This window comes from Eleutherodactylus coqui, chromosome 3, assembly GCF_035609145.1.
Source record: "Eleutherodactylus coqui strain aEleCoq1 chromosome 3, aEleCoq1.hap1, whole genome shotgun sequence".
Classification (NCBI taxonomy): domain Eukaryota; kingdom Metazoa; phylum Chordata; class Amphibia; order Anura; family Eleutherodactylidae; genus Eleutherodactylus; species Eleutherodactylus coqui.
Genome location: NC_089839.1, coordinates 90,874,167 through 90,895,455, shown reverse-complemented (window position 1 = coordinate 90,895,455; position 21,289 = coordinate 90,874,167). Strand labels below are relative to the sequence as shown.

The window sequence follows — 21,289 nt, the reverse complement described above, 5'->3', positions numbered from 1 at the left end:
TTAAGGGGTGTAGTTTTTAAAATAGGCTCATATGTAGGGGTATCTAATATTCTGACACTCATGAGCCTTTCCAATCTTGGCTTGGTGTAGGAAAACAAAGTGTTCCTCAAAATCCTAAAAAGTAATGTTAAATTCTGCATTATGTGGATGAGATTTCTTGAAACGCGTGACTACTTTTCCATTCACTTCTGTGGAGCTGATGGAGATGGTCAAGCACTGTGCTCCCATGAACGGCAGAGTGGTAGTCATGCATGTGCACCACTGCGCCATTTACCTGGTGGACCTGTGCCGGATTGTCAGTACTGTCTGTGGACGCATTGTCTGCAATGAGACTAGTGATACGTGGCCAAAGATTGCTGTATAGCCCTTCGACCTCACACTCTCAGGCCGGATTCACACAACCCGTTTCCTATTGTGGAATCCACAGTGGCCGACCACACGGAGGATCCGCAGATGTGCTGAAACCGCAGTCAAATGCTGGCATAACGCATGCCAGCACTACTGAAGCTGGGCTGAAACAGCAGTAAACGCAGCGTTGAAAAACGCTGCGTTTCTGCAAATGTCTGTGTGAGGCAGGCCTTAGTCTGTTTCTCGCCACTTTGCAGGTCTCCAAACTGTTTAAGCAATGCTCGTAAAACATTCAGTAACTTTAAAGGGTAATTAAAATAAGGGGTAATTAAGCCTCTGTATTTGGCCTTCAGTCATTCACCACATAACATTTCTCCGCTATGTTCCACACATAATCGCTTTACAATATAGGTATTTTCTGTACATGTCGTAGACTTCTGTCTGATTGGTTACTGAACAACTCTTTTCCATTTGGCAGGCGGACAGACATCAGGGACCCTCAGAGGGGACTGTGGACCTTCTGAAAAGTGAGACGTTTCCTAGAAGTTGGACTTGTGGCCATCCTGCAACCATCGCATTCTTGATGGCCGCCTTCACTAGCAGAATGCTGTCAGAGACATCTGTACCATAAATCTAGCCGAGGAAGAATGTAGCCTTTTACGTATTGAACTTCTGTAGTTCCCTGCTTGCTGATCGGTCGTCACAGAAGGTCTCAGCAGTGTTGGTTCAGCACTTGTTCTGCTGACATGAGTAATATTGTCCCATCCGATAACAGGAGTTTGCTTTTGGGTGTCCTTATAGGAGCTGCAAGAGTTAGCATCGCCTCCTTATGCTGGAGAAGATACGGCAAACATGGCTACGTTCTCCGCTGGCCCGAGGCTTAGTCATTTCGTACAGGTAACCAAGTTCAGGATAACCAAGGTGCTGTTATGTTCCTTCAGGGTCGACAACTGCAAATCATGGAGAAACTGGGGAGCCTGCTGAGAAGCATTGAGGAACTCAAGGAGAAGGTGACATTTCTGAAAGAAACCATGCCTAAATGAGAACAGATTAAGAATGAGCTAAGAGGCAAGAATGACTGGAAGAAGGTTGGTCCCCAGCACCGAAGTCTTAAAAGTAAGAAAAATGAGACCACAAAGGCGTCGGGCGAATATCCTAGTTCTGAGGATGCAGAAAACGAAGGGGGGGGGGTAAGAAAGTTGTTCTCTTCTGTCTCTTGTAGATGCAAATTACTCTGCCATCTGTTATACTATATTGTACATATCCATGTAATTTAAAGGGATCCAGTCATCAGGTTCATGCTGCCCGAACCCTGGGAAGCCTGTTGTCGCCATGAGTGTTTTATACTGAAACACTGTAGTGTTTCAGAATATATACACTAGAAAGTTTAAATTGGAGCTGAGCTCCGAGTCACGGGGGTGGCCAGTGGCGGCCTCTTCCCACCCGCTGCATGAAGACTGGCAGCTCCTCCACTGCTTGTGTATAGGGAGAGAGCTGTCACTCTGCATGCAGTAGGCAGGGACAAGCCGCTGCCGCCCACCCCCGTGACTCAGACTCAGCGCGAAGTCAAACTTGAACATCTGTTTATTCAGAAATGCTGCAGCATTTCAGAATAAAACCTCCTCAATGGCAACAGGCTTCCTTGTCCTGGGTTCATGCCGCTGATCTATCATATCTATCACGGGGCAGCATGAACCCAAGACAGTATTTCAGAATAAATGCACTTTGAAGTCTGACTTGGCGCTGAGTCCGAGTCACTGGAGTGGGCCGCACCAGACCCTCCCTGCCCGCTGCATAATAAATATAATTACAATATGTGCCAGATTATCAAGAGAAAAATACATTATTTGTAGAGGTTCTCCACTCTGGATAATAGAGGAGGGTCTGAGGGTCCTGAACAGATCCACCTACTACCATTTTCCCTCAAAAGTAAGCCCTAACCTGTTTTTTTGTGAGAGGCTTTAAATATAAGCCCTCCTCTGAAAATAAGCCGTAGCCAAAGTACATAAAAAAAACAAAACACATCAATACTCACCTGGTCCCCAGCATCTGAGTCCCTTGCGCTGCGGCGAGCTGCCGTGTCCTCTGCACTCGCTTTGCTGGAGGTGGGATATTCAAAGCCCTGTCACCAGAAAGAATAGGATATCTCAGCGCAGAGGACACTGCAGACTAATACATCTCTGCCAGAGACCAGCAGCGTGAGGCACTGGGATGCCGAGGACCAGGTGAGTATAAGCCCCCACGAAAAAATAAGACACACTGCCTCTTTTGGGGCAAAAAGTAATATAAGACTGTCTTTTTTTCGGTGAAACAGGGTATTATGTTCGGGTCACATGGTGGAATCTGATGCAAACATTTCCATTTCTAAATACTGCAGGAGAAATCTGTGGCTAAGTCGCATGTTTCTGCCGCTGATTTTCCACGCAGATTCCTCCCCTAAAACCATGGTAGGAATCCACAGTTTCTCTACCATGGATCCACACACGGATTTAGCCGAATCAAAGAGCAAAATCCAAGTGCAGAATTTGTTACCGCTAATACGCGTGAAATGACCTGACGCTACTTCACAATGATACGCATCGGAAATTCTGCACGTGGATTTTGTCAGCTGACACGGCAAAACTGCGGCAGAAACATGCTGCTTACGCAGATTTATCCTGCGTTTTTTAGAAGTGGAAGATTCCTCATTAGATTCCGCCACGTGACCCTTATGATTCCGTGGTACTGCGTTTGTAAAAGTCTCTGGGATATTTCTTATGACATTTTGGATCAGGAACGGTATTGTTTCTCCATAAGAGAGGAGGGAAAAGACTTATAGGGACATTCATGCTCTTCTGGGAAATATGCAAATGGGAAGATGAAACAATACTTCTGGAGCGCCACCTATTGGAAGGTTTCTGGCTTGGCTATTGAGAGGCCTATAGGGGGGGTCAGTAAGGGCTAATGCTCATGGCAGTTTAAACAGCCGCCGTTCAATAGCAAATGGCGCCTGTGTATCTCAATGTAGTTGGACGGGGGAGCGAGAGGAGAGAAATCTCCTGCACTGCCCCGCCCCCCTACTGGCCGCTCCGTGTGCGAGCCAGCTGTGCTAGGAGCATGGGAGCGCGGGGATACAGGAAAGGAGTGTCGGGCATAGTTTGCCGGACACTCGTCCAATGTAAATGGGCCTTTACAGTCGCTGGACTTACCAGACTCTAATTCACATCAGCGCTGTTTTATCATATGTGGGGCCGGTGTGCATTGAGGGAGAGTAGCTGTGTCCTGCTCCGGCTAACAGATGGGGTCCTAGAGGGGTCCTTACAATACAGGAGCTAATTCTTCTAAGTCACTTTACACTTCTGATATGGGCAGAACTCTCAACAAGACATTTCTTCTCCTATCGTTAGATATTATATACATATTATTTTATCCATATCACTGACTACAGGTTTACATGTGAGGTTCTTGGCGCAGATTTTATTCAAATCATGCGAGCCCATCTGCCCCGTCACGGCGACCTCATTCAGATGGGTCCCTACACTAAGACTATATCTATGTAAGAGGAGATATACAGATGTGGCATGTGTCACTTCTCCATGTGCCTCATGTTATCATCTGTCAGAGCACAGAATCACATTGTCCTCTATAAAGCATCAATAGGCTGCAGAACCTTCTAATAACTGAGATAGTCTGCAGATGTTACATCCATACACATCTATGTGGCTTCTATTCTACATTCTGTACGTCATTCCAGTAGGAGCCTTGTTATATGCCACTTTATATAATAATACCTATAGACAGATGATGCTGTGAGTTCCCATACAGGCAAAGTGGAAAACACATTGCAAGTGTTAAAGGGATTCCCCGGGAACACATAAATAGCTGCTAGATAACCTGCCACTAGAGCTAGCCTTCTATTACCCTCATCTAAACACTGCGCCCCCTGCAGACCAGATCCAGAGATAAGCACTCCGGGACTGCAGGATAACCATAAGGATATTAGAAGGTTAGAGCGCATGTAGCGATTGTCTATTTATCTGCTATATAATTGCTACTTACTGTACATCTAACCAGAGAATCCATATAAAGCCGACCAATTACACTGGAGATCTCCTGTTCTACATATACAATGTTAGTATAGGGACCCATCTGATTGAGGAGCCCTGGAGGGCCAGATGGGAAGCAAAATGTAATTTACAATGTGTGCTCTGCTTATTTAGGGACAATACTCAGTATCATTGGAAGGCTTTACCCATTGCAATGTGTCCTGTATTCTGCCTATTCTATATGGTCAGTCACATCTTACCTCATCTTATTTTACTTTATCTTGGCTTATCTCTCGTATCTACTGTAGACTATTTTATTAATGTCATCAAGGTTAACCCTTTCCAATCCATTTATTTTTTCTCATCCATTCTCCAAATAAATTGGAGCTGGGGAGAATGGATGAGAAAAAATAAATGTTCCCTTCACCCTCCTGATCTGACAGGCGGTCACTACACCGTAGGGGGAATGCGGAAGTAATACTTCCGCATTCTCCCTTCAGCCTCCTGGCTCGGTGATCATGTGACAGCTGTGGTCAGGTGACACCGGCGGTCACATGATCGCAAGGCGGAATCTCCGTGCATTACATAGCGCTAATTGAGCGCTGTGCAATGTGTAAAGGAGAAGGCAGAAAGGGTTAAAAACCCTTTCTTCCTTCTCCTTGGGGGTCCTCGATGAGGACCAGTGCAGGAATGCATCTGCACCCCATGTGTCTGACGATCGGGTGTAGATGCACTCCTGTACTGCAGTGTCGGGCCTGTCGAGGAAAATGATGATGTTGGGGCAGGCCCAAAATTGGATTGGAAAGGGTTAACTATGTTCTTTATCCAGTGGGTCTTTGCTCTGGCTGTGGGTCTTTGCTGCTGCTCTTGGTCTTCTCCAGCTTGACTAACTGTAGCTTATCTATCTTATCTATCCTATTGTATCTGGTTTACTTTAGTATAGCTCATTCTCTTTATTACACCTGTCTTTGTATTGGCTGGGGGTCTTCTCCACCTTGACTGACCTTAGCTTATCTATCTTATTTTACCAATTTTACATGTAGTATCTGACCTACCTTAATTTTGCTTATCCTCTCTTTTATACCTGACTTTGCTGCGGCTCTTTGTCTTTGCTGCTGCTCTTTGCTGCGGCTCTTTGGTCTTTGCTGCGGCTCTTTGGTCTTTGCTGCGGCTCTTTGGTCTTTGCTGCGGCTCTTTGACTTGGCTTTGGCTCTTTGGTCTTTGCTGCGGCTCTTTGATTTGGCTTTGGCTGTTTGACTTTGCCGAGGTTCTTGGTCTTTGCTGCGGCTCTTTGTCTTTGCTGCGCCTCTTGGTCTTTGCTGCGGCTCTTTGACTTGGCTTTGGCTCTTTGGTCTTTGCTGCGGCTCTTTGATTTGGCTTTGGCTGTTTGACTTTGCCGAGGTTCTTGGTCTTTGCCGCGGGTCTTTGTCTTTGCTGCGCCTCTTTGTCTTTGCTGCGGCTCTTTGGTCTTTGCTGCGGCTCTTTGGTCTTTGCTGCGGCTCTTTGGTCTTTGCTGCGGCTCTTTGGTCTTTGCTGCGGTTCTTTGGTCTTTGCTGCGCCTCTTGGTCTTTGCTGCGCCTCTTGGTCTTTGCTGCGCCTCTTGGTCTTTGCTGCGCCTCTTTCTCTTTGCTGCGCCTTCTCTTGCTCTTTGCTGCGCCTTCTCTTGCTCTTTGCTGCGCCTTCTCTTGCTCTTTGCTGCGCCTTCTCTTGCTCTTTGCTGTGACTTCTCTTGGTCTTTGCTGTGACTTCTCTTGGTCTTTGCTGTGACTTCTCTTGGTCTTTGCTGTGACTTCTCTTGGTCTTTGCTGTGACTTCTCTTGGTCTTTGCTGTGAATTCTCTCGGTCTTCTCCAGCTTGACTAACTATAGCTTATCTCTCCTACTTTATCTGTAATATCTGACTTACCTTAGTATAGCTCTTTCTCTTTATTATACCTGTCTGTATTGGCTTTGTTTTTTCTCCAGCTTCACTGACTGTAGCTCATCTATCTTATTATACCTATTTTATCTGTAGTATTTGACCTACCTTAATTTTCTTTATCCTTCTCTTTTATACCTGACTTTGCTTTGGCTCTTTGGTCTTTGCTTTGGCTCTTTGGTGTTTCCTGCAGCTCTTTGGTGTTTGCTGCGGCTCTTGCTCTTTGCTGCGGCTCTTGCTCTTTGCTGCGGCTCTTGCACTTTGCTGCGGCTCTTGCTCTTTGCTGCGGCTCTTGCTCTTTGCTGCGGCTCTTGCACTTTGCTGCGGCTCTTGCTCTTTGCTGCGGCTCTTGCTCTTTGCTGCGGCTCTTGCTCTTTGCTGCGGCTCTTGCTCTTTGCTGCGGCTCTTGCTCTTTGCTGCGGCTTCTCTTGGTCTTCTCCAGCTTGACTAACTAAAGCTTATCAATCTTATCTATCTTATCTTACCTGTAGTATCTGACTTACCTTAGTATAGCACATTCTCTTTATTGTACTTGTCTTTGTATTGGCTTTGTCTCTTCTCCAGCTTTACTAACCGTAGCTTATCTCTCTTTTATACCTGTGTTTGCTGCGGCTCTTTGGTCTGTGCTGCGGGTCTTTGCTGAGGCTCCTTTTGGTCTACTCCAACTTGACTAACTATAGCTTATCTATCTTATTATACCAATTTTATCTGTGGTATCTGACCTACCTTAATTTTGCTTATCTTCTTGATTATACCTGTCTTTGCTTTGGCTCTTGGTCTTTGCTTTGGCTCTTGGTCTTTGCTTTGGCTCTTGGTCTTTGCTTTGGCTCTTGGTCTTTGCTTTGGCTCTTGGTCTTTGCTTTGGCTCTTGGTCTTTGCTTTGGCTCTTGGTCTTTGCTTTGGCTCTTGGTCTTTGCTTTGGCTCTTGGTCTTTGCTTTGGCTCTTGGTCGTTGCTGCGGCTCTTGGTCTTTGCTGCGGCTCTTGGTCGTTGCTGCGGCTCTTTGGTCTTTGCTGCGGCTCTTTGGTCTTTGCTGCGGCTCTTTGGTCTTTGCTTTGGCTCTTTGGTCTTTGCTTTGGCTCTTTGGTCTTTGCTTTGGCTCTTTGGTCTTTGCTGCGGCTCTTTGGTCTTTGCTGCGGCTCTTTGGTCTTTGCTGCGGCTCTTTGATTTAGGTTTGGCTGTTTGACTTTGCCGCGCCTCTTGGTCTTTGCCGCGCCTCTTTGTCTTTGCCGCACCTCTTTGTCTTTGCTGCGCCTCTTTGTCTTTGCTGCGCCTTCTCTCGGTCTTTGCTGCGCCTTCTCTCGGTCTTTGCTGCGCCTTCTCTCGGTCTTTGCTGCGCCTTCTCTCGGTCTTTGCTGCGCCTTCTCTCGGTCTTTGCTGCGCCTTCTCTCGGTCTTTGCTGCGCCTTCTCTCGGTCTTTGCTGCGCCTTCTCTCGGTCTTTGCTGCGCCTTCTCTAGGTCTTTGCTGCGCCTTCTCTAGGTCTTTGCTGCGCCTTCTCTCGGTCTTTGCTGCGACTTCTCTCGGTCTTTGCTGCGACTTCTCTCGGTCTTTGCTGCGACTTCTCTTGGTCTTCTCCAGCTTGACTAACTATAGCTTATCTCTCCTAGTTTATCTGTAATATCTGACTTAGCTTAGTATAGCTCTTTCTCTTTATTATACCTGTCTTTGTATTGGCTTTGTTTTTTCTCCAGCTTCACTGACTGTAGCTCATCTATCTTATTATACCTATTTTATCTGTAGTATCTGACCTACCTTAATTTTCTTCATCCTCTCTTTTATACCTGACTTTGCTTTGGCTCTTTGCTCTTTGCTGCGGCTCTTTGGTGTTTGCTGCGGCTCTTGCTCTTTGCTGCTGCTCTTGCTCTTTGCTGCGGCTCTTGCACTTTGCTGCGCCTCTTGCTCTTTGCTGCGCCTCTTGCTCTTTGCTGCGCCTCTTGCTCTTTGCTGCGCCTCTTGCCCTTTGCTGCGCCTCTTGCTCTTTGCTGCGCCTCTTGCTCTTTGCTGCGGCTCTTGCTCTTTGCTGCGGCTCTTGCTCTTTGCTGCGGCTCTTGCTCTTTGCTGCGGCTCTTTCTCTTTGCTGCTTCTCTTGGTCTTCTCCAGCTTGACTAACTAAAGCTTATCAATCTTATCTATCTTATCTTACCTGTAGTATCTGACTTACCTTAGTATAGCACATTCTCTTTATTGTACCTGTCTTTGTATTGGCTTTGTCTCTTCTCCAGCTTTACTGACCGTAGCTTATCTCTCTTTTATAGCTGTCTTTGCTTTGGCTGTTTGGTCTGTGCTGCGGGTCTTTGCTGCGGCTTCTTTTGGTCTACTCTAACTTGACTAACTATAGCTTATCTATCTGATTATACCAATTTTATCTGTGGTATCTGACCTACCTTAATTTTGCTTATCTTCTTGATTATACCTGTCTTTGCTTTGGCTCTTGGTCTTTGCTTTGGCTCTTTGTCTTTGCTGCGGCTCTTTGTCTTTGCTGCGGCTCTTGGTCTTTGCTGTGGCTCTTGGTCTTTGCTGCGGCTCTTTGTCTCTGCTGCGGCTCTTTGTCTCTGCTGCGACTCTTTGTCTCTGCTGCGGCTCTTTGTCTCTGCTGCGGATCTTTGTCTTTGCTGCGCCTTCTCTCGGTCTTTGCTGCGCCTTCTCTCGGTCTTTGCTGCGCCTTCTCTCGGTCTTTGCTGCGCCTTCTCTCGGTCTTTGCTGCGCCTTCTCTCGGTCTTTGCTGCGCCTTCTCTCAGTCTTTGCTGCGCCTTCTCTCGGTCTTTGCTACGACTTCTCTCGGTCTTTGCTGCGACTTCTCTCGGTCTTTGCTGCGACTTCTCTTGGTCTTTGCTGCGACTTCTCTCGGCCTTTGCTGTGACTTCTCTTGGTCTTCTCCCGCTTGACTAACTATAGCTTATCTCTCCTATTTTATCTGTAATATCTGACTTACTTTAGTATAGCTCTTTCTCTTTATTATACCTGTCTTTGTATTGGCTTTGTTTCTTATCCAGCTTCACTGACTGTAGCTCATCTATCTTATTATACCTATTTTATTTGTATTATCTGACCTACCTTAATTTTCTTTATCCTCTCTTTTATACGTGACTTTGCTTTGGCTCTTTGGTGTTTGCTGCGGCTCTTTGGTGTTTGCTGCGGCTCTTTGGTGTTTGCTGCGGCTCTTTGACTTGGCTTTGGCTCTTTGGTCTTTGCTGCGGCTCTTTGATTTGGCTTTGGCTGTTTGACTTTGCCGAGGTTCTTGGTCTTTGCTGCGGCTCTTTGTCTTTGCTGCGGCTCTTGGTCTTTGCAGCGGGTCTTTGGTCTTTGCTGTGGCTCTTGGTCTTTGCAGCGGCTCTTTGGTCTTTGCTGTGGCTCTTTGGTCTTTGCTGTGGCTCTTTGGTCTTTACTGCGGCTCTTTGGTCTTTGCTGCGGCTCTTTGGTCTTTGCTGCGACTTCTCTCGGTCTTTGCTGCGACTTCTCTTGGTCTTCTCCAGCTTGACTAACTATAGCTTATCTCTCCTAGTTTATCTGTAATATCTGACTTAGCTTAGTATAGCTCTTTCTCTTTATTATACCTGTCTTTGTATTGGCTTTGTTTTTTCTCCAGCTTCACTGACTGTAGCTCATCTATCTTATTATACCTATTTTATCTGTAGTATCTGACCTACCTTAATTTTCTTCATCCTCTCTTTTATACCTGACTTTGCTTTGGCTCTTTGCTCTTTGCTGCGGCTCTTTGGTGTTTGCTGCGGCTCTTGCTCTTTGCTGCTGCTCTTGCTCTTTGCTGCGGCTCTTGCACTTTGCTGCGCCTCTTGCTCTTTGCTGCGCCTCTTGCTCTTTGCTGCGCCTCTTGCTCTTTGCTGCGCCTCTTGCCCTTTGCTGCGCCTCTTGCTCTTTGCTGCGCCTCTTGCTCTTTGCTGCGGCTCTTGCTCTTTGCTGCGGCTCTTGCTCTTTGCTGCGGCTCTTGCTCTTTGCTGCGGCTCTTTCTCTTTGCTGCTTCTCTTGGTCTTCTCCAGCTTGACTAACTAAAGCTTATCAATCTTATCTATCTTATCTTACCTGTGGTATCTGACTTACCTTAGTATAGCACATTCTCTTTATTGTACCTGTCTTTGTATTGGCTTTGTCTCTTCTCCAGCTTTACTGACCGTAGCTTATCTCTCTTTTATAGCTGTCTTTGCTTTGGCTGTTTGGTCTGTGCTGCGGGTCTTTGCTGCGGCTTCTTTTGGTCTACTCTAACTTGACTAACTATAGCTTATCTATCTGATTATACCAATTTTATCTGTGGTATCTGACCTACCTTAATTTTGCTTATCTTCTTGATTATACCTGTCTTTGCTTTGGCTCTTGGTCTTTGCTTTGGCTCTTTGTCTTTGCTGCGGCTCTTGGTCTTTGCTGTGGCTCTTGGTCTTTGCTGCGGCTCTTTGTCTCTGCTGCGGCTCTTTGTCTCTGCTGCGACTCTTTGTCTCTGCTGCGACTCTTTGTCTCTGCTGCGGCTCTTTGTCTCTGCTGCGGATCTTTGTCTTTGCTGCGCCTTCTCTCGGTCTTTGCTGCGCCTTCTCTCGGTCTTTGCTGCGCCTTCTCTCGGTCTTTGCTGCGCCTTCTCTCGGTCTTTGCTGCGCCTTCTCTCGGTCTTTGCTGCGCCTTCTCTCGGTCTTTGCTGCGCCTTCTCTCAGTCTTTGCTGCGCCTTCTCTCGGTCTTTGCTACGACTTCTCTCGGTCTTTGCTGCGACTTCTCTCGGTCTTTGCTGCGACTTCTCTTGGTCTTTGCTGCGACTTCTCTCGGCCTTTGCTGTGACTTCTCTTGGTCTTCTCCCGCTTGACTAACTATAGCTTATCTCTCCTATTTTATCTGTAATATCTGACTTACTTTAGTATAGCTCTTTCTCTTTATTATACCTGTCTTTGTATTGGCTTTGTTTCTTATCCAGCTTCACTGACTGTAGCTCATCTGTCTTATTATACCTATTTTATTTGTATTATCTGACCTACCTTAATTTTCTTTATCCTCTCTTTTATACGTGACTTTGCTTTGGCTCTTTGGTGTTTGCTGCGGCTCTTTGGTGTTTGCTGCGGCTCTTTGGTGTTTGCTGCGGCTCTTTGACTTGGCTTTGGCTCTTTGGTCTTTGCTGCGGCTCTTTGATTTGGCTTTGGCTGTTTGACTTTGCCGAGGTTCTTGGTCTTTGCTGCGGCTCTTTGTCTTTGCTGCGGCTCTTGGTCTTTGCAGCGGGTCTTTGGTCTTTGCTGTGGCTCTTGGTCTTTGCAGCGGCTCTTTGGTCTTTGCTGTGGCTCTTTGGTCTTTGCTGTGGCTCTTTGGTCTTTACTGCGGCTCTTTGGTCTTTGCTGCGGCTCTTTGGTCTTGGCTGCGGCTCTTTGGTCTTTGCTGCGGCTCTTTGGTCTTTGCTGCGGTTCTTTGGTCTTTGCTGCAGCTCTTTGGTCTTTGCTGCGGCTCTTTGACTTGGCTTTGGCTCTTTGGTCTTTGCTGCGGCTCTTTGACTTGGCTTTGGCTCTTTGGTCTTTGCTGCGGCTCTTTGACGTGGCTTTGGCTCTTTGGCCTTTGCTGCGGCTCTTTGATTTGGTTTTGGCTGTTTGACTTTGCCGAGGTTCTTGGTCTTTGCTGCGCCTCTTTGGTGTTTGCTGCAGCTCTTTGGTGTTTGCTGCGGCTCTTTGGTCTTTGCTGCGGCTCTTTGACTTGGCTTTGGCTCTTTGGTCTTTGCTGCGGCTCTTTGATTTGGCTTTGGCTGTTTGACTTTGCCGAGGTTCTTGGTCTTTGCTGCGGCTCTTTGTCTTTGCTGCGGCTCTTGGTCTTTGCTGCGGCTCTTGGTCTTTGCAGCGGCTCTTTGGTCTTTGCTGTGGCTCTTTGGTCTTTGCTGTGGCTCTTTGGTCTTTGCTGCGGCTCTTTGGTCTTTGCTGCGGCTCTTTGGTCTTTGCAGCGGCTCTTTGGTCTTTGCTGTGGCTCTTTGGTCTTTGCTGTGGCTCTTTGGTCTTTGCTGCGGCTCTTTGGTCTTTGCTGCGGCTCTTTGGTCTTTGCTGCGGCTCTTTGGTCTTTGCTGCGGTTCTTTGGTCTTTGCTGCAGCTCTTTGGTCTTTGCTGCGGCTCTTTGACTTGGCTTTGGCTCTTTGGTCTTTGCTGCGGCTCTTTGACTTGGCTTTGGCTCTTTGGTCTTTGCTGCGGCTCTTTGACGTGGCTTTGGCTCTTTGGCCTTTGCTGCGGCTCTTTGATTTGGTTTTGGCTGTTTGACTTTGCCGAGGTTCTTGGTCTTTGCTGCGCCTCTTTGTCTTTGCTGCGCCTCTTTGTCTTTGCTGCGCCTCTTTGTCTTTGCTGCAGCTCTTTGGTCTTTACTGCGGCTTTTTGGTCTTTGCTGCGGCTCTTTGGTCTATTTTATCTGTAGTATCTGACCTACCTTAATTTTCTTCATCCTCTCTTTTATACCTGACTTTGCTTTGGCTCTTTGCTCTTTGCTGCGGCTCTTTGGTGTTTGCTGCGGCTCTTGCTCTTTGCTGCTGCTCTTGCTCTTTGCTGCGGCTCTTGCACTTTGCTGCGCCTCTTGCTCTTTGCTGCGCCTCTTGCTCTTTGCTGCGCCTCTTGCTCTTTGCTGCGCCTCTTGCCCTTTGCTGCGCCTCTTGCTCTTTGCTGCGCCTCTTGCTCTTTGCTGCGGCTCTTGCTCTTTGCTGCGGCTCTTGCTCTTTGCTGCGGCTCTTGCTCTTTGCTGCGGCTCTTTCTCTTTGCTGCTTCTCTTGGTCTTCTCCAGCTTGACTAACTAAAGCTTATCAATCTTATCTATCTTATCTTACCTGTAGTATCTGACTTACCTTAGTATAGCACATTCTCTTTATTGTACCTGTCTTTGTATTGGCTTTGTCTCTTCTCCAGCTTTACTGACCGTAGCTTATCTCTCTTTTATAGCTGTCTTTGCTTTGGCTGTTTGGTCTGTGCTGCGGGTCTTTGCTGCGGCTTCTTTTGGTCTACTCTAACTTGACTAACTATAGCTTATCTATCTGATTATACCAATTTTATCTGTGGTATCTGACCTACCTTAATTTTGCTTATCTTCTTGATTATACCTGTCTTTGCTTTGGCTCTTGGTCTTTGCTTTGGCTCTTTGTCTTTGCTGCGGCTCTTGGTCTTTGCTGCGGCTCTTGGTCTTTGCTGCGGCTCTTTGTCTCTGCTGCGGCTCTTTGTCTCTGCTGCGACTCTTTGTCTCTGCTGCGACTCTTTGTCTCTGCTGCGGCTCTTTGTCTCTGCTGCGGATCTTTGTCTTTGCTGCGCCTTCTCTCGGTCTTTGCTGCGCCTTCTCTCGGTCTTTGCTGCGCCTTCTCTCGGTCTTTGCTGCGCCTTCTCTCGGTCTTTGCTGCGCCTTCTCTCGGTCTTTGCTGCGCCTTCTCTCGGTCTTTGCTGTGCCTTCTCTCGGTCTTTGCTACGACTACTCTCGGTCTTTGCTGCGCCTCTTTGTCTTTGCTGCGCCTCTTTGTCTTTGCTGCGCCTCTTTGTCTTTGCTGCAGCTCTTTGGTCTTTACTGCGGCTCTTTGGTCTTTGCTGCGGCTCTTTGGTCTATTTTATCTGTAGTATCTGACCTACCTTAATTTTCTTCATCCTCTCTTTTATACCTGACTTTGCTTTGGCTCTTTGCTCTTTGCTGCGCCTCTTGCTCTTTGCTGCGCCTCTTGCTCTTTGCTGCGGCTCTTGCTCTTTGCTGCGGCTCTTGCTCTTTGCTGCGGCTCTTTCTCTTTGCTGCTTCTCTTGGTCTTCTCCAGCTTGACTAACTAAAGCTTATCAATCTTATCTATCTTATCTTACCTGTAGTATCTGACTTACCTTAGTATAGCACATTCTCTTTATTGTACCTGTCTTTGTATTGGCTTTGTCTCTTCTCCAGCTTTACTGACCGTAGCTTATCTCTCTTTTATAGCTGTCTTTGCTTTGGCTGTTTGGTCTGTGCTGCGGGTCTTTGCTGCGGCTTCTTTTGGTCTACTCTAACTTGACTAACTATAGCTTATCTATCTGATTATACCAATTTTATCTGTGGTATCTGACCTACCTTAATTTTGCTTATCTTCTTGATTATACCTGTCTTTGCTTTGGCTCTTGGTCTTTGCTTTGGCTCTTTGTCTTTGCTGCGGCTCTTGGTCTTTGCTGCGGCTCTTGGTCTTTGCTGCGGCTCTTTGTCTCTGCTGCGGCTCTTTGTCTCTGCTGCGACTCTTTGTCTCTGCTGCGACTCTTTGTCTCTGCTGCGGCTCTTTGTCTCTGCTGCGGATCTTTGTCTTTGCTGCGCCTTCTCTCGGTCTTTGCTGCGCCTTCTCTCGGTCTTTGCTGCGCCTTCTCTCGGTCTTTGCTGCGCCTTCTCTCGGTCTTTGCTGCGCCTTCTCTCGGTCTTTGCTGCGCCTTCTCTCGGTCTTTGCTACGACTACTCTCGGTCTTTGCTGCGACTTCTCTCGGTCTTTGCTGCGACTTCTCTTGGTCTTTGCTGCGACTTCTCTCGGCCTTTGCTGTGACTTCTCTTGGTCTTCTCCCGCTTGACTAACTATAGCTTATCTCTCCTATTTTATCTGTAATATCTGACTTACTTTAGTATAGCTCTTTCTCTTTATTATACCTGTCTTTGTATTGGCTTTGTTTCTTCTCCAGCTTCACTGACTGTAGCTCATCTATCTTATTATACCTATTTTATTTGTAGTATCTGACCTACCTTAATTTTCTTTATCCTCTCTTTTATACGTGACTTTGCTTTGGCTCTTTGGTGTTTGCTGCGGCTCTTTGGTGTTTGCTGCGGCTCTTTGGTGTTTGCTGCGGCTCTTTGGTGTTTGCTGCGGCTCTTTGGTGTTTGCTGCGGCTCTTTGGTGTTTGCTGCGGCTCTTTGGTCTTTGCTGCGGCTCTTTGGTCTTTGCTGCGGCTCTTTGACTTGGCTTTGGCTCTTTGGTCTTTGGTGCGGCTCTTTGATTTGGCTTTGGCTGTTTGACTTTGCCGAGGTTCTTGGTCTTTGCTGCGGCTCTTTGTCTTTGCTGCGGCTCTTGGTCTTTGCTGCGGCTCTTGGTCTTTGCAGCGGCTCTTTGGCCTTTGCTGTGGCTCTTTGGTCTTTGCTGTGGCTCTTTGGTCTTTGCTGTGGCTCTTTGGTCTTTGCTGCGGCTCTTTGGTCTTTGCTGCGGCTCTTTGGTCTTTGCTGCGGCTCTTTGGTCTTTGCTGCGGTTCTTTGGTCATTGCTGCAGCTCTTTGGTCTTTGCTGCGGCTCTTTGACTTGGCTTTGGCTCTTTGGTCTTTGCTGCGGCTCTTTGACTTGGCTTTGGCTCTTTGGTCTTTGCTGCGGCTCTTTGACGTGGCTTTGGCTCTTTGGCCTTTGCTGCGGCTCTTTGATTTGGTTTTGGCTGTTTGACTTTGCCGAGGTTCTTGGTCTTTGCTGCGCCTCTTTGGTGTTTGCTGCGGCTCTTTGGTCTTTGCTGCGGCTCTTTGACTTGGCTTTGGCTCTTTGGTCTTTGCTGCGGCTCTTTGATTTGGCTTTGGCTGTTTGACTTTGCCGAGGTTCTTGGTCTTTGCTGCGGCTCTTTGTCTTTGCTGCGGCTCTTGGTCTTTGCTGCGGCTCTTGGTCTTTGCAGCGGCTCTTTGGTCTTTGCTGTGGCTCTTTGGTCTTTGCTGTGGCTCTTTGGTCTTTGCTGCGGCTCTTTGGTCTTTGCTGCGGCTCTTTGGTCTTTGCTGCGGCTCTTTGGTCTTTGCTGCGGCTCTTTGGTCTTTGCTGCGGCTCTTTGGTCTTTGCTGCGGTTCTTTGGTCTTTGCTGCAGCTCTTTGGTCTTTGCTGCGGCTCTTTGACTTGGCTTTGGCTCTTTGGTCTTTGCTGCGGCTCTTTGACTTGGCTTTGGCTCTTTGGTCTTTGCTGTGGCTCTTTGACGTGGCTTTGGCTCTTTGGCCTTTGCTGCGGCTCTTTGATTTGGTTTTGGCTGTTTGACTTTGCCGAGGTTCTTGGTCTTTGCTGCGCCTCTTTGTCTTTGCTGCGCCTCTTTGTCTTTGCTGCGGCTCTTTGGTCTTTACTGCGGCTCTTTGGTCTTTGCTGCGGCTCTTTGGTCTTTGCTGCAGCTCTTTGGTCTTTGCTGCGCCTTCTCTCGGTCTTTGCTGCGCCTTCTCTCGGTCTTTGCTGCGCCTTCTCTCGGTCTTTGCTGCGCCTTCTCTCGGTCTTTGCTGCGCCTTCTCTCGGTCTTTGCTGCGACTTCTCTCGGTCTTTGCTGCGACTTCTCTCGGTCTTTGCTGCGACTTCTCTCGGTCTTTGCTGCGACTTCTCTCGGTCTTTGCTGCGACTTCTCTCGGCCTTTGCTGTGACTTCTCTTGGTCTTCTCCCGCTTGACTAACTATAGCTTATCTCTCCTATTTTATCTGTAATATCTGACTTACTTTAGTATAGCTCTTTCTCTTTATTATACCTGTCTTTGTATTGGCTTTGTTTCTTCTCCAGCTTCACTGACTGTAGCTCATCTATCTTATTATACCTATTTTATTTGTAGTATCTGACCTACCTTAATTTTCTTTATCCTCTCTTTTATACCTGACTTTGCTTTGGCTCTTTGGTGTTTGCTGCGGCTCTTTGGTGTTTGCTGCGGCTCTTTGACTTGGCTTTGGCTCTTTGGTCTTTGCTGCGGCTCTTTGATTTGGCTTTGGCTGTTTGACTTTGCCGAGGTTCTTGGTCTTTGCTGCGGCTCTTTGTCTTTGCTGCGGCTCTTTGTCTTTTCTGCGGCTCTTGGTCTTTGCTGCGGCTCTTGGTCTTTGCAGCGGCTCTTGGTCTTTGCTGTGGCTCTTTGGTCTTTGCTGTGGCTCTTTGGTCTTTGCTGCGGCTCTTTGGTCTTTGCTGCGGCTCTTTGGTCTTTGCTGCGGCTTTTTGGTCTTTGCTGCGGCTCTTTGGTCTTTGCTGCGGCTCTTTGGTCTTTGCTGCGGCTCTTTGGTCTTTGCTGCGGTTCTTTGGTCTTTGCTGCGGTTCTTTGGTCTTTGCTGCGGCTCTTTGGTCTTTGCTGCGGCTCTTTGACTTGGCTTTGGCTCTTTGGTCTTTGCTGCGGCTCTTTGACTTGGCTTTGGCTCTTTGGTCTTTGCTGCGGCTCTTTGACGTGGCTTTGGCTCTTTGGCCTTTGCTGCGGCTCTTTGATTTGGTTTTGGCTGTTTGACTTTGCCGAGGTTCTTGGTCTTTGCTGCGCCTCTTTGTCTTTGCTGCGCCTCTTTGTCTTTGCTGCGGCTCTTTGTCTTTGCTGCGGCTCTTTGGTCTTTGCTGCGGCTCTTTGGTCTTTGCTGCGGCTCTTTGGTTTTTGCTGCGGCTCTTTGGTCTTTGCTGCGGCTCTTTGGTCTTTGCTGCGGCTCTTTGGTCTTTGCTGCGGCTCTTTGGTCTTTGCTGCGGCTCTTTGACTTGGCTTTGGCTCTTTGGTCTTTGCTGCGGCTCTTTGACGTGGCTTTGGCTCTTTGGCCTTTGCTGCGGCTCTTTGATTTGGTTTTGGCTGTTTGACTTTGCCGAGGTTCTTGGTCTTTGCTGCGCCTCTTTGTCTTTGCTGCGCCTCTTTGTCTTTGCTGCGGCTCTTTGTCTTTGCTGCGGCTCTTTGGTCTTTGCTGCGGCTCTTTGGTCTTTGCTGCGGCTCTTTGGTCTTTGCTGCGGCTCTTTGGTCTTTGCTGCAGCTCTTTGGTCTTTGCTGCGGCTCTTTGGTCTTTGCTGCGGCTCTTTGGTCTTTGCTGCGGCTCTTTGGTCTTTGCTGCGGCTCTTTGGTCTGTGCTGCGCCTCTTTGTCTTTGCTGCGGCTCTTGGTCTTTGCTGCGGCTCTTGGTCTTTGCTGCGCCTCTTTGTCTGCTGCGCCTCTTACTCTTTGCTGCGCCTTCTCTTGCTCTTTGCTGCGACTTCTCTTGGTCTTTGACGTGACTTCTCTTGGTCTTTGCTGTGACTTCTCTTGGTCTTTGCTGTGACTTCTCTTGTCCTTCTCCAGGTTGACTAACTATAGCTTATCTTTCCTACTTTATCTGTAATATCTGACTTACTTTAGTATAGCTCTTTCTCTTTATTATACCTGTCTGTATTGGCTTTGTTTCTTCTCCAGCTTCACTGACTGTAGCTCATCTATCTTATTATGCCTATTTTATCTGTAGTATCTGACCTACCTTAATTTTCTTTATCCTCTCTTTTATACCTGACTTTGCTTTGGCTCTTTGCTCTTTGCTGCGGCTCTTTGGTGTTTGCTGCGGCTCTTGCTCTTTGCTGCTGCTCTTGCACTTTGCTGCGCCTCTTGCTCTTTGCTGCGCCTTTTGCTCTTTGCTGCGCCTCTTGCTCTTTGCTGCGGCTCTTGCTCTTTGCTGCGGCTCTTGCTCTTTGCTGCGGCTCTTGCTCTTTGCTGCGGCTCTTGCTCTTTGCTGCGGCTCTTGCTCTTTGCTGCGGCTCTTGCTCTTTGCTGCGGCTCTTGCTCTTTGCTGTGGCTCTTGCTCTTTGCTGCGGCTCTTGCTCTTTGCTGCGGCTCTTGCTCTTTGCTGCGGCTTCTCTAGGTCTTCTCCAGCTTGACTAACTAAAGCTTATCAATCTTATCTATCTTATCTTACCTGTAGTATCTGACTTACCTTAGTATAGCACATTCTCTTTATTGTACGTGTCTTTGTATTGGCTTTGTCTCTTCTCCAGCTTTACTGACCGTAGCTTATCTCTCTTTTATACCTGTCTTTGCTTTGGCTGTTTGGTCTGTGCTGCGGCTCTTGGTCTTTGCTGCGGCTTCTTTTGGTCTACTCCAACTTGACTAACTATAGCTTATCTATCTTATTATACCAATTTTATCTGTGGTATCTGAGCTACCTTAATTTTGCTTATCTTCTTGATTATACCTGTCTTTGCTTTGGCTCTTGGTCTTTGCTTTGGCCCTTTGTCTTTGCTTTGGCTCTTGGTCTTTGCTGCGGCTCTTTGTCTCTGCTGCGGCTCTTTGTCTCTGCTGCGGCTCTTTGTCTCTGCTGCGGCTCTTTGTCTCTGCTGCGGCTCTTTGTCTCTGCTGCGGCTCTTTGTCTCTGCTGCGGCTCTTTGTCTCTGCTGCGGCTCTTTGTCTCTGCTGCGGCTCTTTGTCTCTGCTGCGGCTCTTGGACTCTGCTGCGGCTCTTGGACTCTGCTGCGGCTCTTGGACTCTGCTGCGGCTCTTGGACTGTGCTGCGGCTCTTGGACTGTGCTGCGGCTCTTGGACTGTGCTGCGGCTCTTGGACTGTGCTGCGGCTCTTGGACTGTGCTGCGGCTCTTGGACTGTGCTGCGGCTCTTGGACTGTGCTGCGGCTCTTGGACTGTGCTGCGGCTCTTGGACTGTGCTGCGGCTCTTGGACTTTGCTGCGGCTCTTGGACTTTGCTGCGGCTCTTGGACTTGGCTGCGGCTCTTGGACTTTGCTGCTGCTCTTGGACTCTGCTGCGGCTCTTGGTCGTTGCTGCGGCTCTTGGTCGTTGCTGCGGCTCTTGGTCGTTGCTGCGGCTCTTGGTCGTTGCAGCGGCTCTTGGGCGTTGCTGCGGCTCTTGGTTGTTGCTGCGGCTCTTGTTCGTTGCTGCGGCTCCTTGGTCTCTGCTGCGGCTCCTTGGTCTCTGCTGCGGCTCCTTGATCTCTGCTGCGGCTCCTTGGTCTCTGCTGCGGCTCTTTGTCTCTGCTTCGGCTCTTGGTCTCTGCTGCGGCTCTTGGTCTCTCCTGCGGCTCTTGGACTTTGCTGCGGCTCTTGGACTCTGCTGCGGCTCTTGGACTCTGCTGCGGCTCTTGGACTCTGCTGCGGCTCTTGGACTCTGCTGCGGCTCTTGGACTTTGCTGCGGCTCTTGGACTCTGCTGCGGCTCTTGGACTTTGCTGCGGCTCTTGGACTTTGCTGCGGCTCTTGGACTTTGCTGCGACTCTCGGTCTTTGCTGCGCCTTCTCTCGGTCTTTGCTGCGCCTTCTCTCGGTCTTTGCTGCGCCTTCTCTCGGTCTTTGCTGCGCCTTCTCTCGGTCTTTGCTGCGCCTTCTCTCGGTCTTTGCTGCGCCTTCTCTCGGTCTTTGCTGCGCCTTCTCTCGGTCTTTGCTGCGCCTTCTCTAGGTCTTTGCTGTGACTTCTCTTGGTCTTCTCCAACTTGACTAACTATAGCTTATCTCTCCTATTTTTCTGTAATATCTGACTTACCTTAGTATAGCTCTTTCTCTTTATTATACCTGTCTTTGTATTGGCTTTGCTTCTCCAGCTTCACTGACTGTAGCTCATCTATCTTATTATACCTATTTTATCTGTAGTATCTGACCTACCTTAATTTTCTTTATCTTTTATACCTGACTTTGCTTTGGCTCTTTGGTGTTTGCTTTGGCTCTTTGGTGTTTGCTGCGGGTCTTGCTCTTTGCTGCGGATCTTGCTCTTTGCTGCGGCTCTTGCTCTTTGCTGCGGCTCTCGCTCTTTGCTGCGCCTCTTGCTCTTTGCTGCGGCTCTTGCTCTTCGCTGCGGCTCTTGCTCTTTGCTGCGCCTCTTGCTCGTTACTGCGGCTCTTGCTCTTTGCTGCGGCTCTTGCTCTTTGCTGCGGCTTCTCTTGGTATTCTCCAGCTTGACTAACTAAAGCTTATCAATTTTATCCATCCAATTTTATCTGTAGTATCTGACTTACCTTAGTATAGCTCATTCTCTTTATTGTACCTGTCTTTGTATTGGCTTTGTCTCTTCTCCAGCTTTACTGACCGTAGCTTATCTCTCTTTTATAGCTGTCTTTGCTTTGGCTGTTTGGTCTGTGCTGCGGGTCTTTGGTCTTTGCTGCGGCTCTTTGGTCTTTGCTGCGGCTCTTTGGTCTTGGCTGCGGCTCTTTGGTCTTGGCTGCGGCTGTTTGGGGTTTGCTGCGGCTGTTTGGGGTTTGCTGCGGCTCTTTGGGGTTTGCTGCGGCTCTTTGGGCTTTGCTGCGGCTCTTTGGGCTTTGCTGCGGCTCTTTGGGCTTTGCTGCGGCTCTTTGGGCTTTGCTGCAGCTCTTTGGGCTTTGCTGCGGCTCTTTGTCTTTGCTGCGCCTCTTTGTCTTTGCTGCGCCTCTTTGTCTTTGCTGCGCCTTCTCTCGGTCTTTGCT

The 21,289-nt window shown here is 48.3% G+C and overlaps 2 protein-coding genes across 2 annotated transcripts; both read right to left on the bottom strand.

Annotated features, from left to right (window-relative positions):
• Positions 1–7,457: 7,457 nt before the first annotated feature.
• Positions 7,458–10,361, bottom strand: LOC136620155 (axoneme-associated protein mst101(2)-like). Its single transcript, XM_066594866.1, has 6 exons — positions 10,347–10,361; positions 9,997–10,294; positions 9,345–9,571; positions 8,704–9,175; positions 8,134–8,399; positions 7,458–7,877 (listed from the first exon to the last, which is right to left on the bottom strand). Exons 1-6 carry the CDS (start codon positions 10,359–10,361, stop codon positions 7,458–7,460), a joined length of 1,698 nt encoding a protein of 565 aa, XP_066450963.1.
• A 209-nt stretch (positions 10,362–10,570) lies between these two features.
• Positions 10,571–20,860, bottom strand: LOC136620154 (axoneme-associated protein mst101(2)-like). The gene is made up of 16 exons (XM_066594865.1): positions 20,846–20,860; positions 20,520–20,793; positions 20,044–20,330; positions 19,546–19,987; positions 18,377–18,606; positions 17,922–18,213; positions 16,035–16,600; positions 15,095–15,848; positions 14,337–14,790; positions 13,848–14,028; positions 13,334–13,805; positions 12,764–13,029; positions 12,301–12,645; positions 11,654–12,094; positions 11,262–11,513; positions 10,571–11,092 (listed from the first exon to the last, which is right to left on the bottom strand). Exons 1-16 carry the CDS (start codon positions 20,858–20,860, stop codon positions 10,571–10,573), a joined length of 5,793 nt encoding a protein of 1,930 aa, XP_066450962.1.
• Positions 20,861–21,289: the final 429 nt, after the last annotated feature.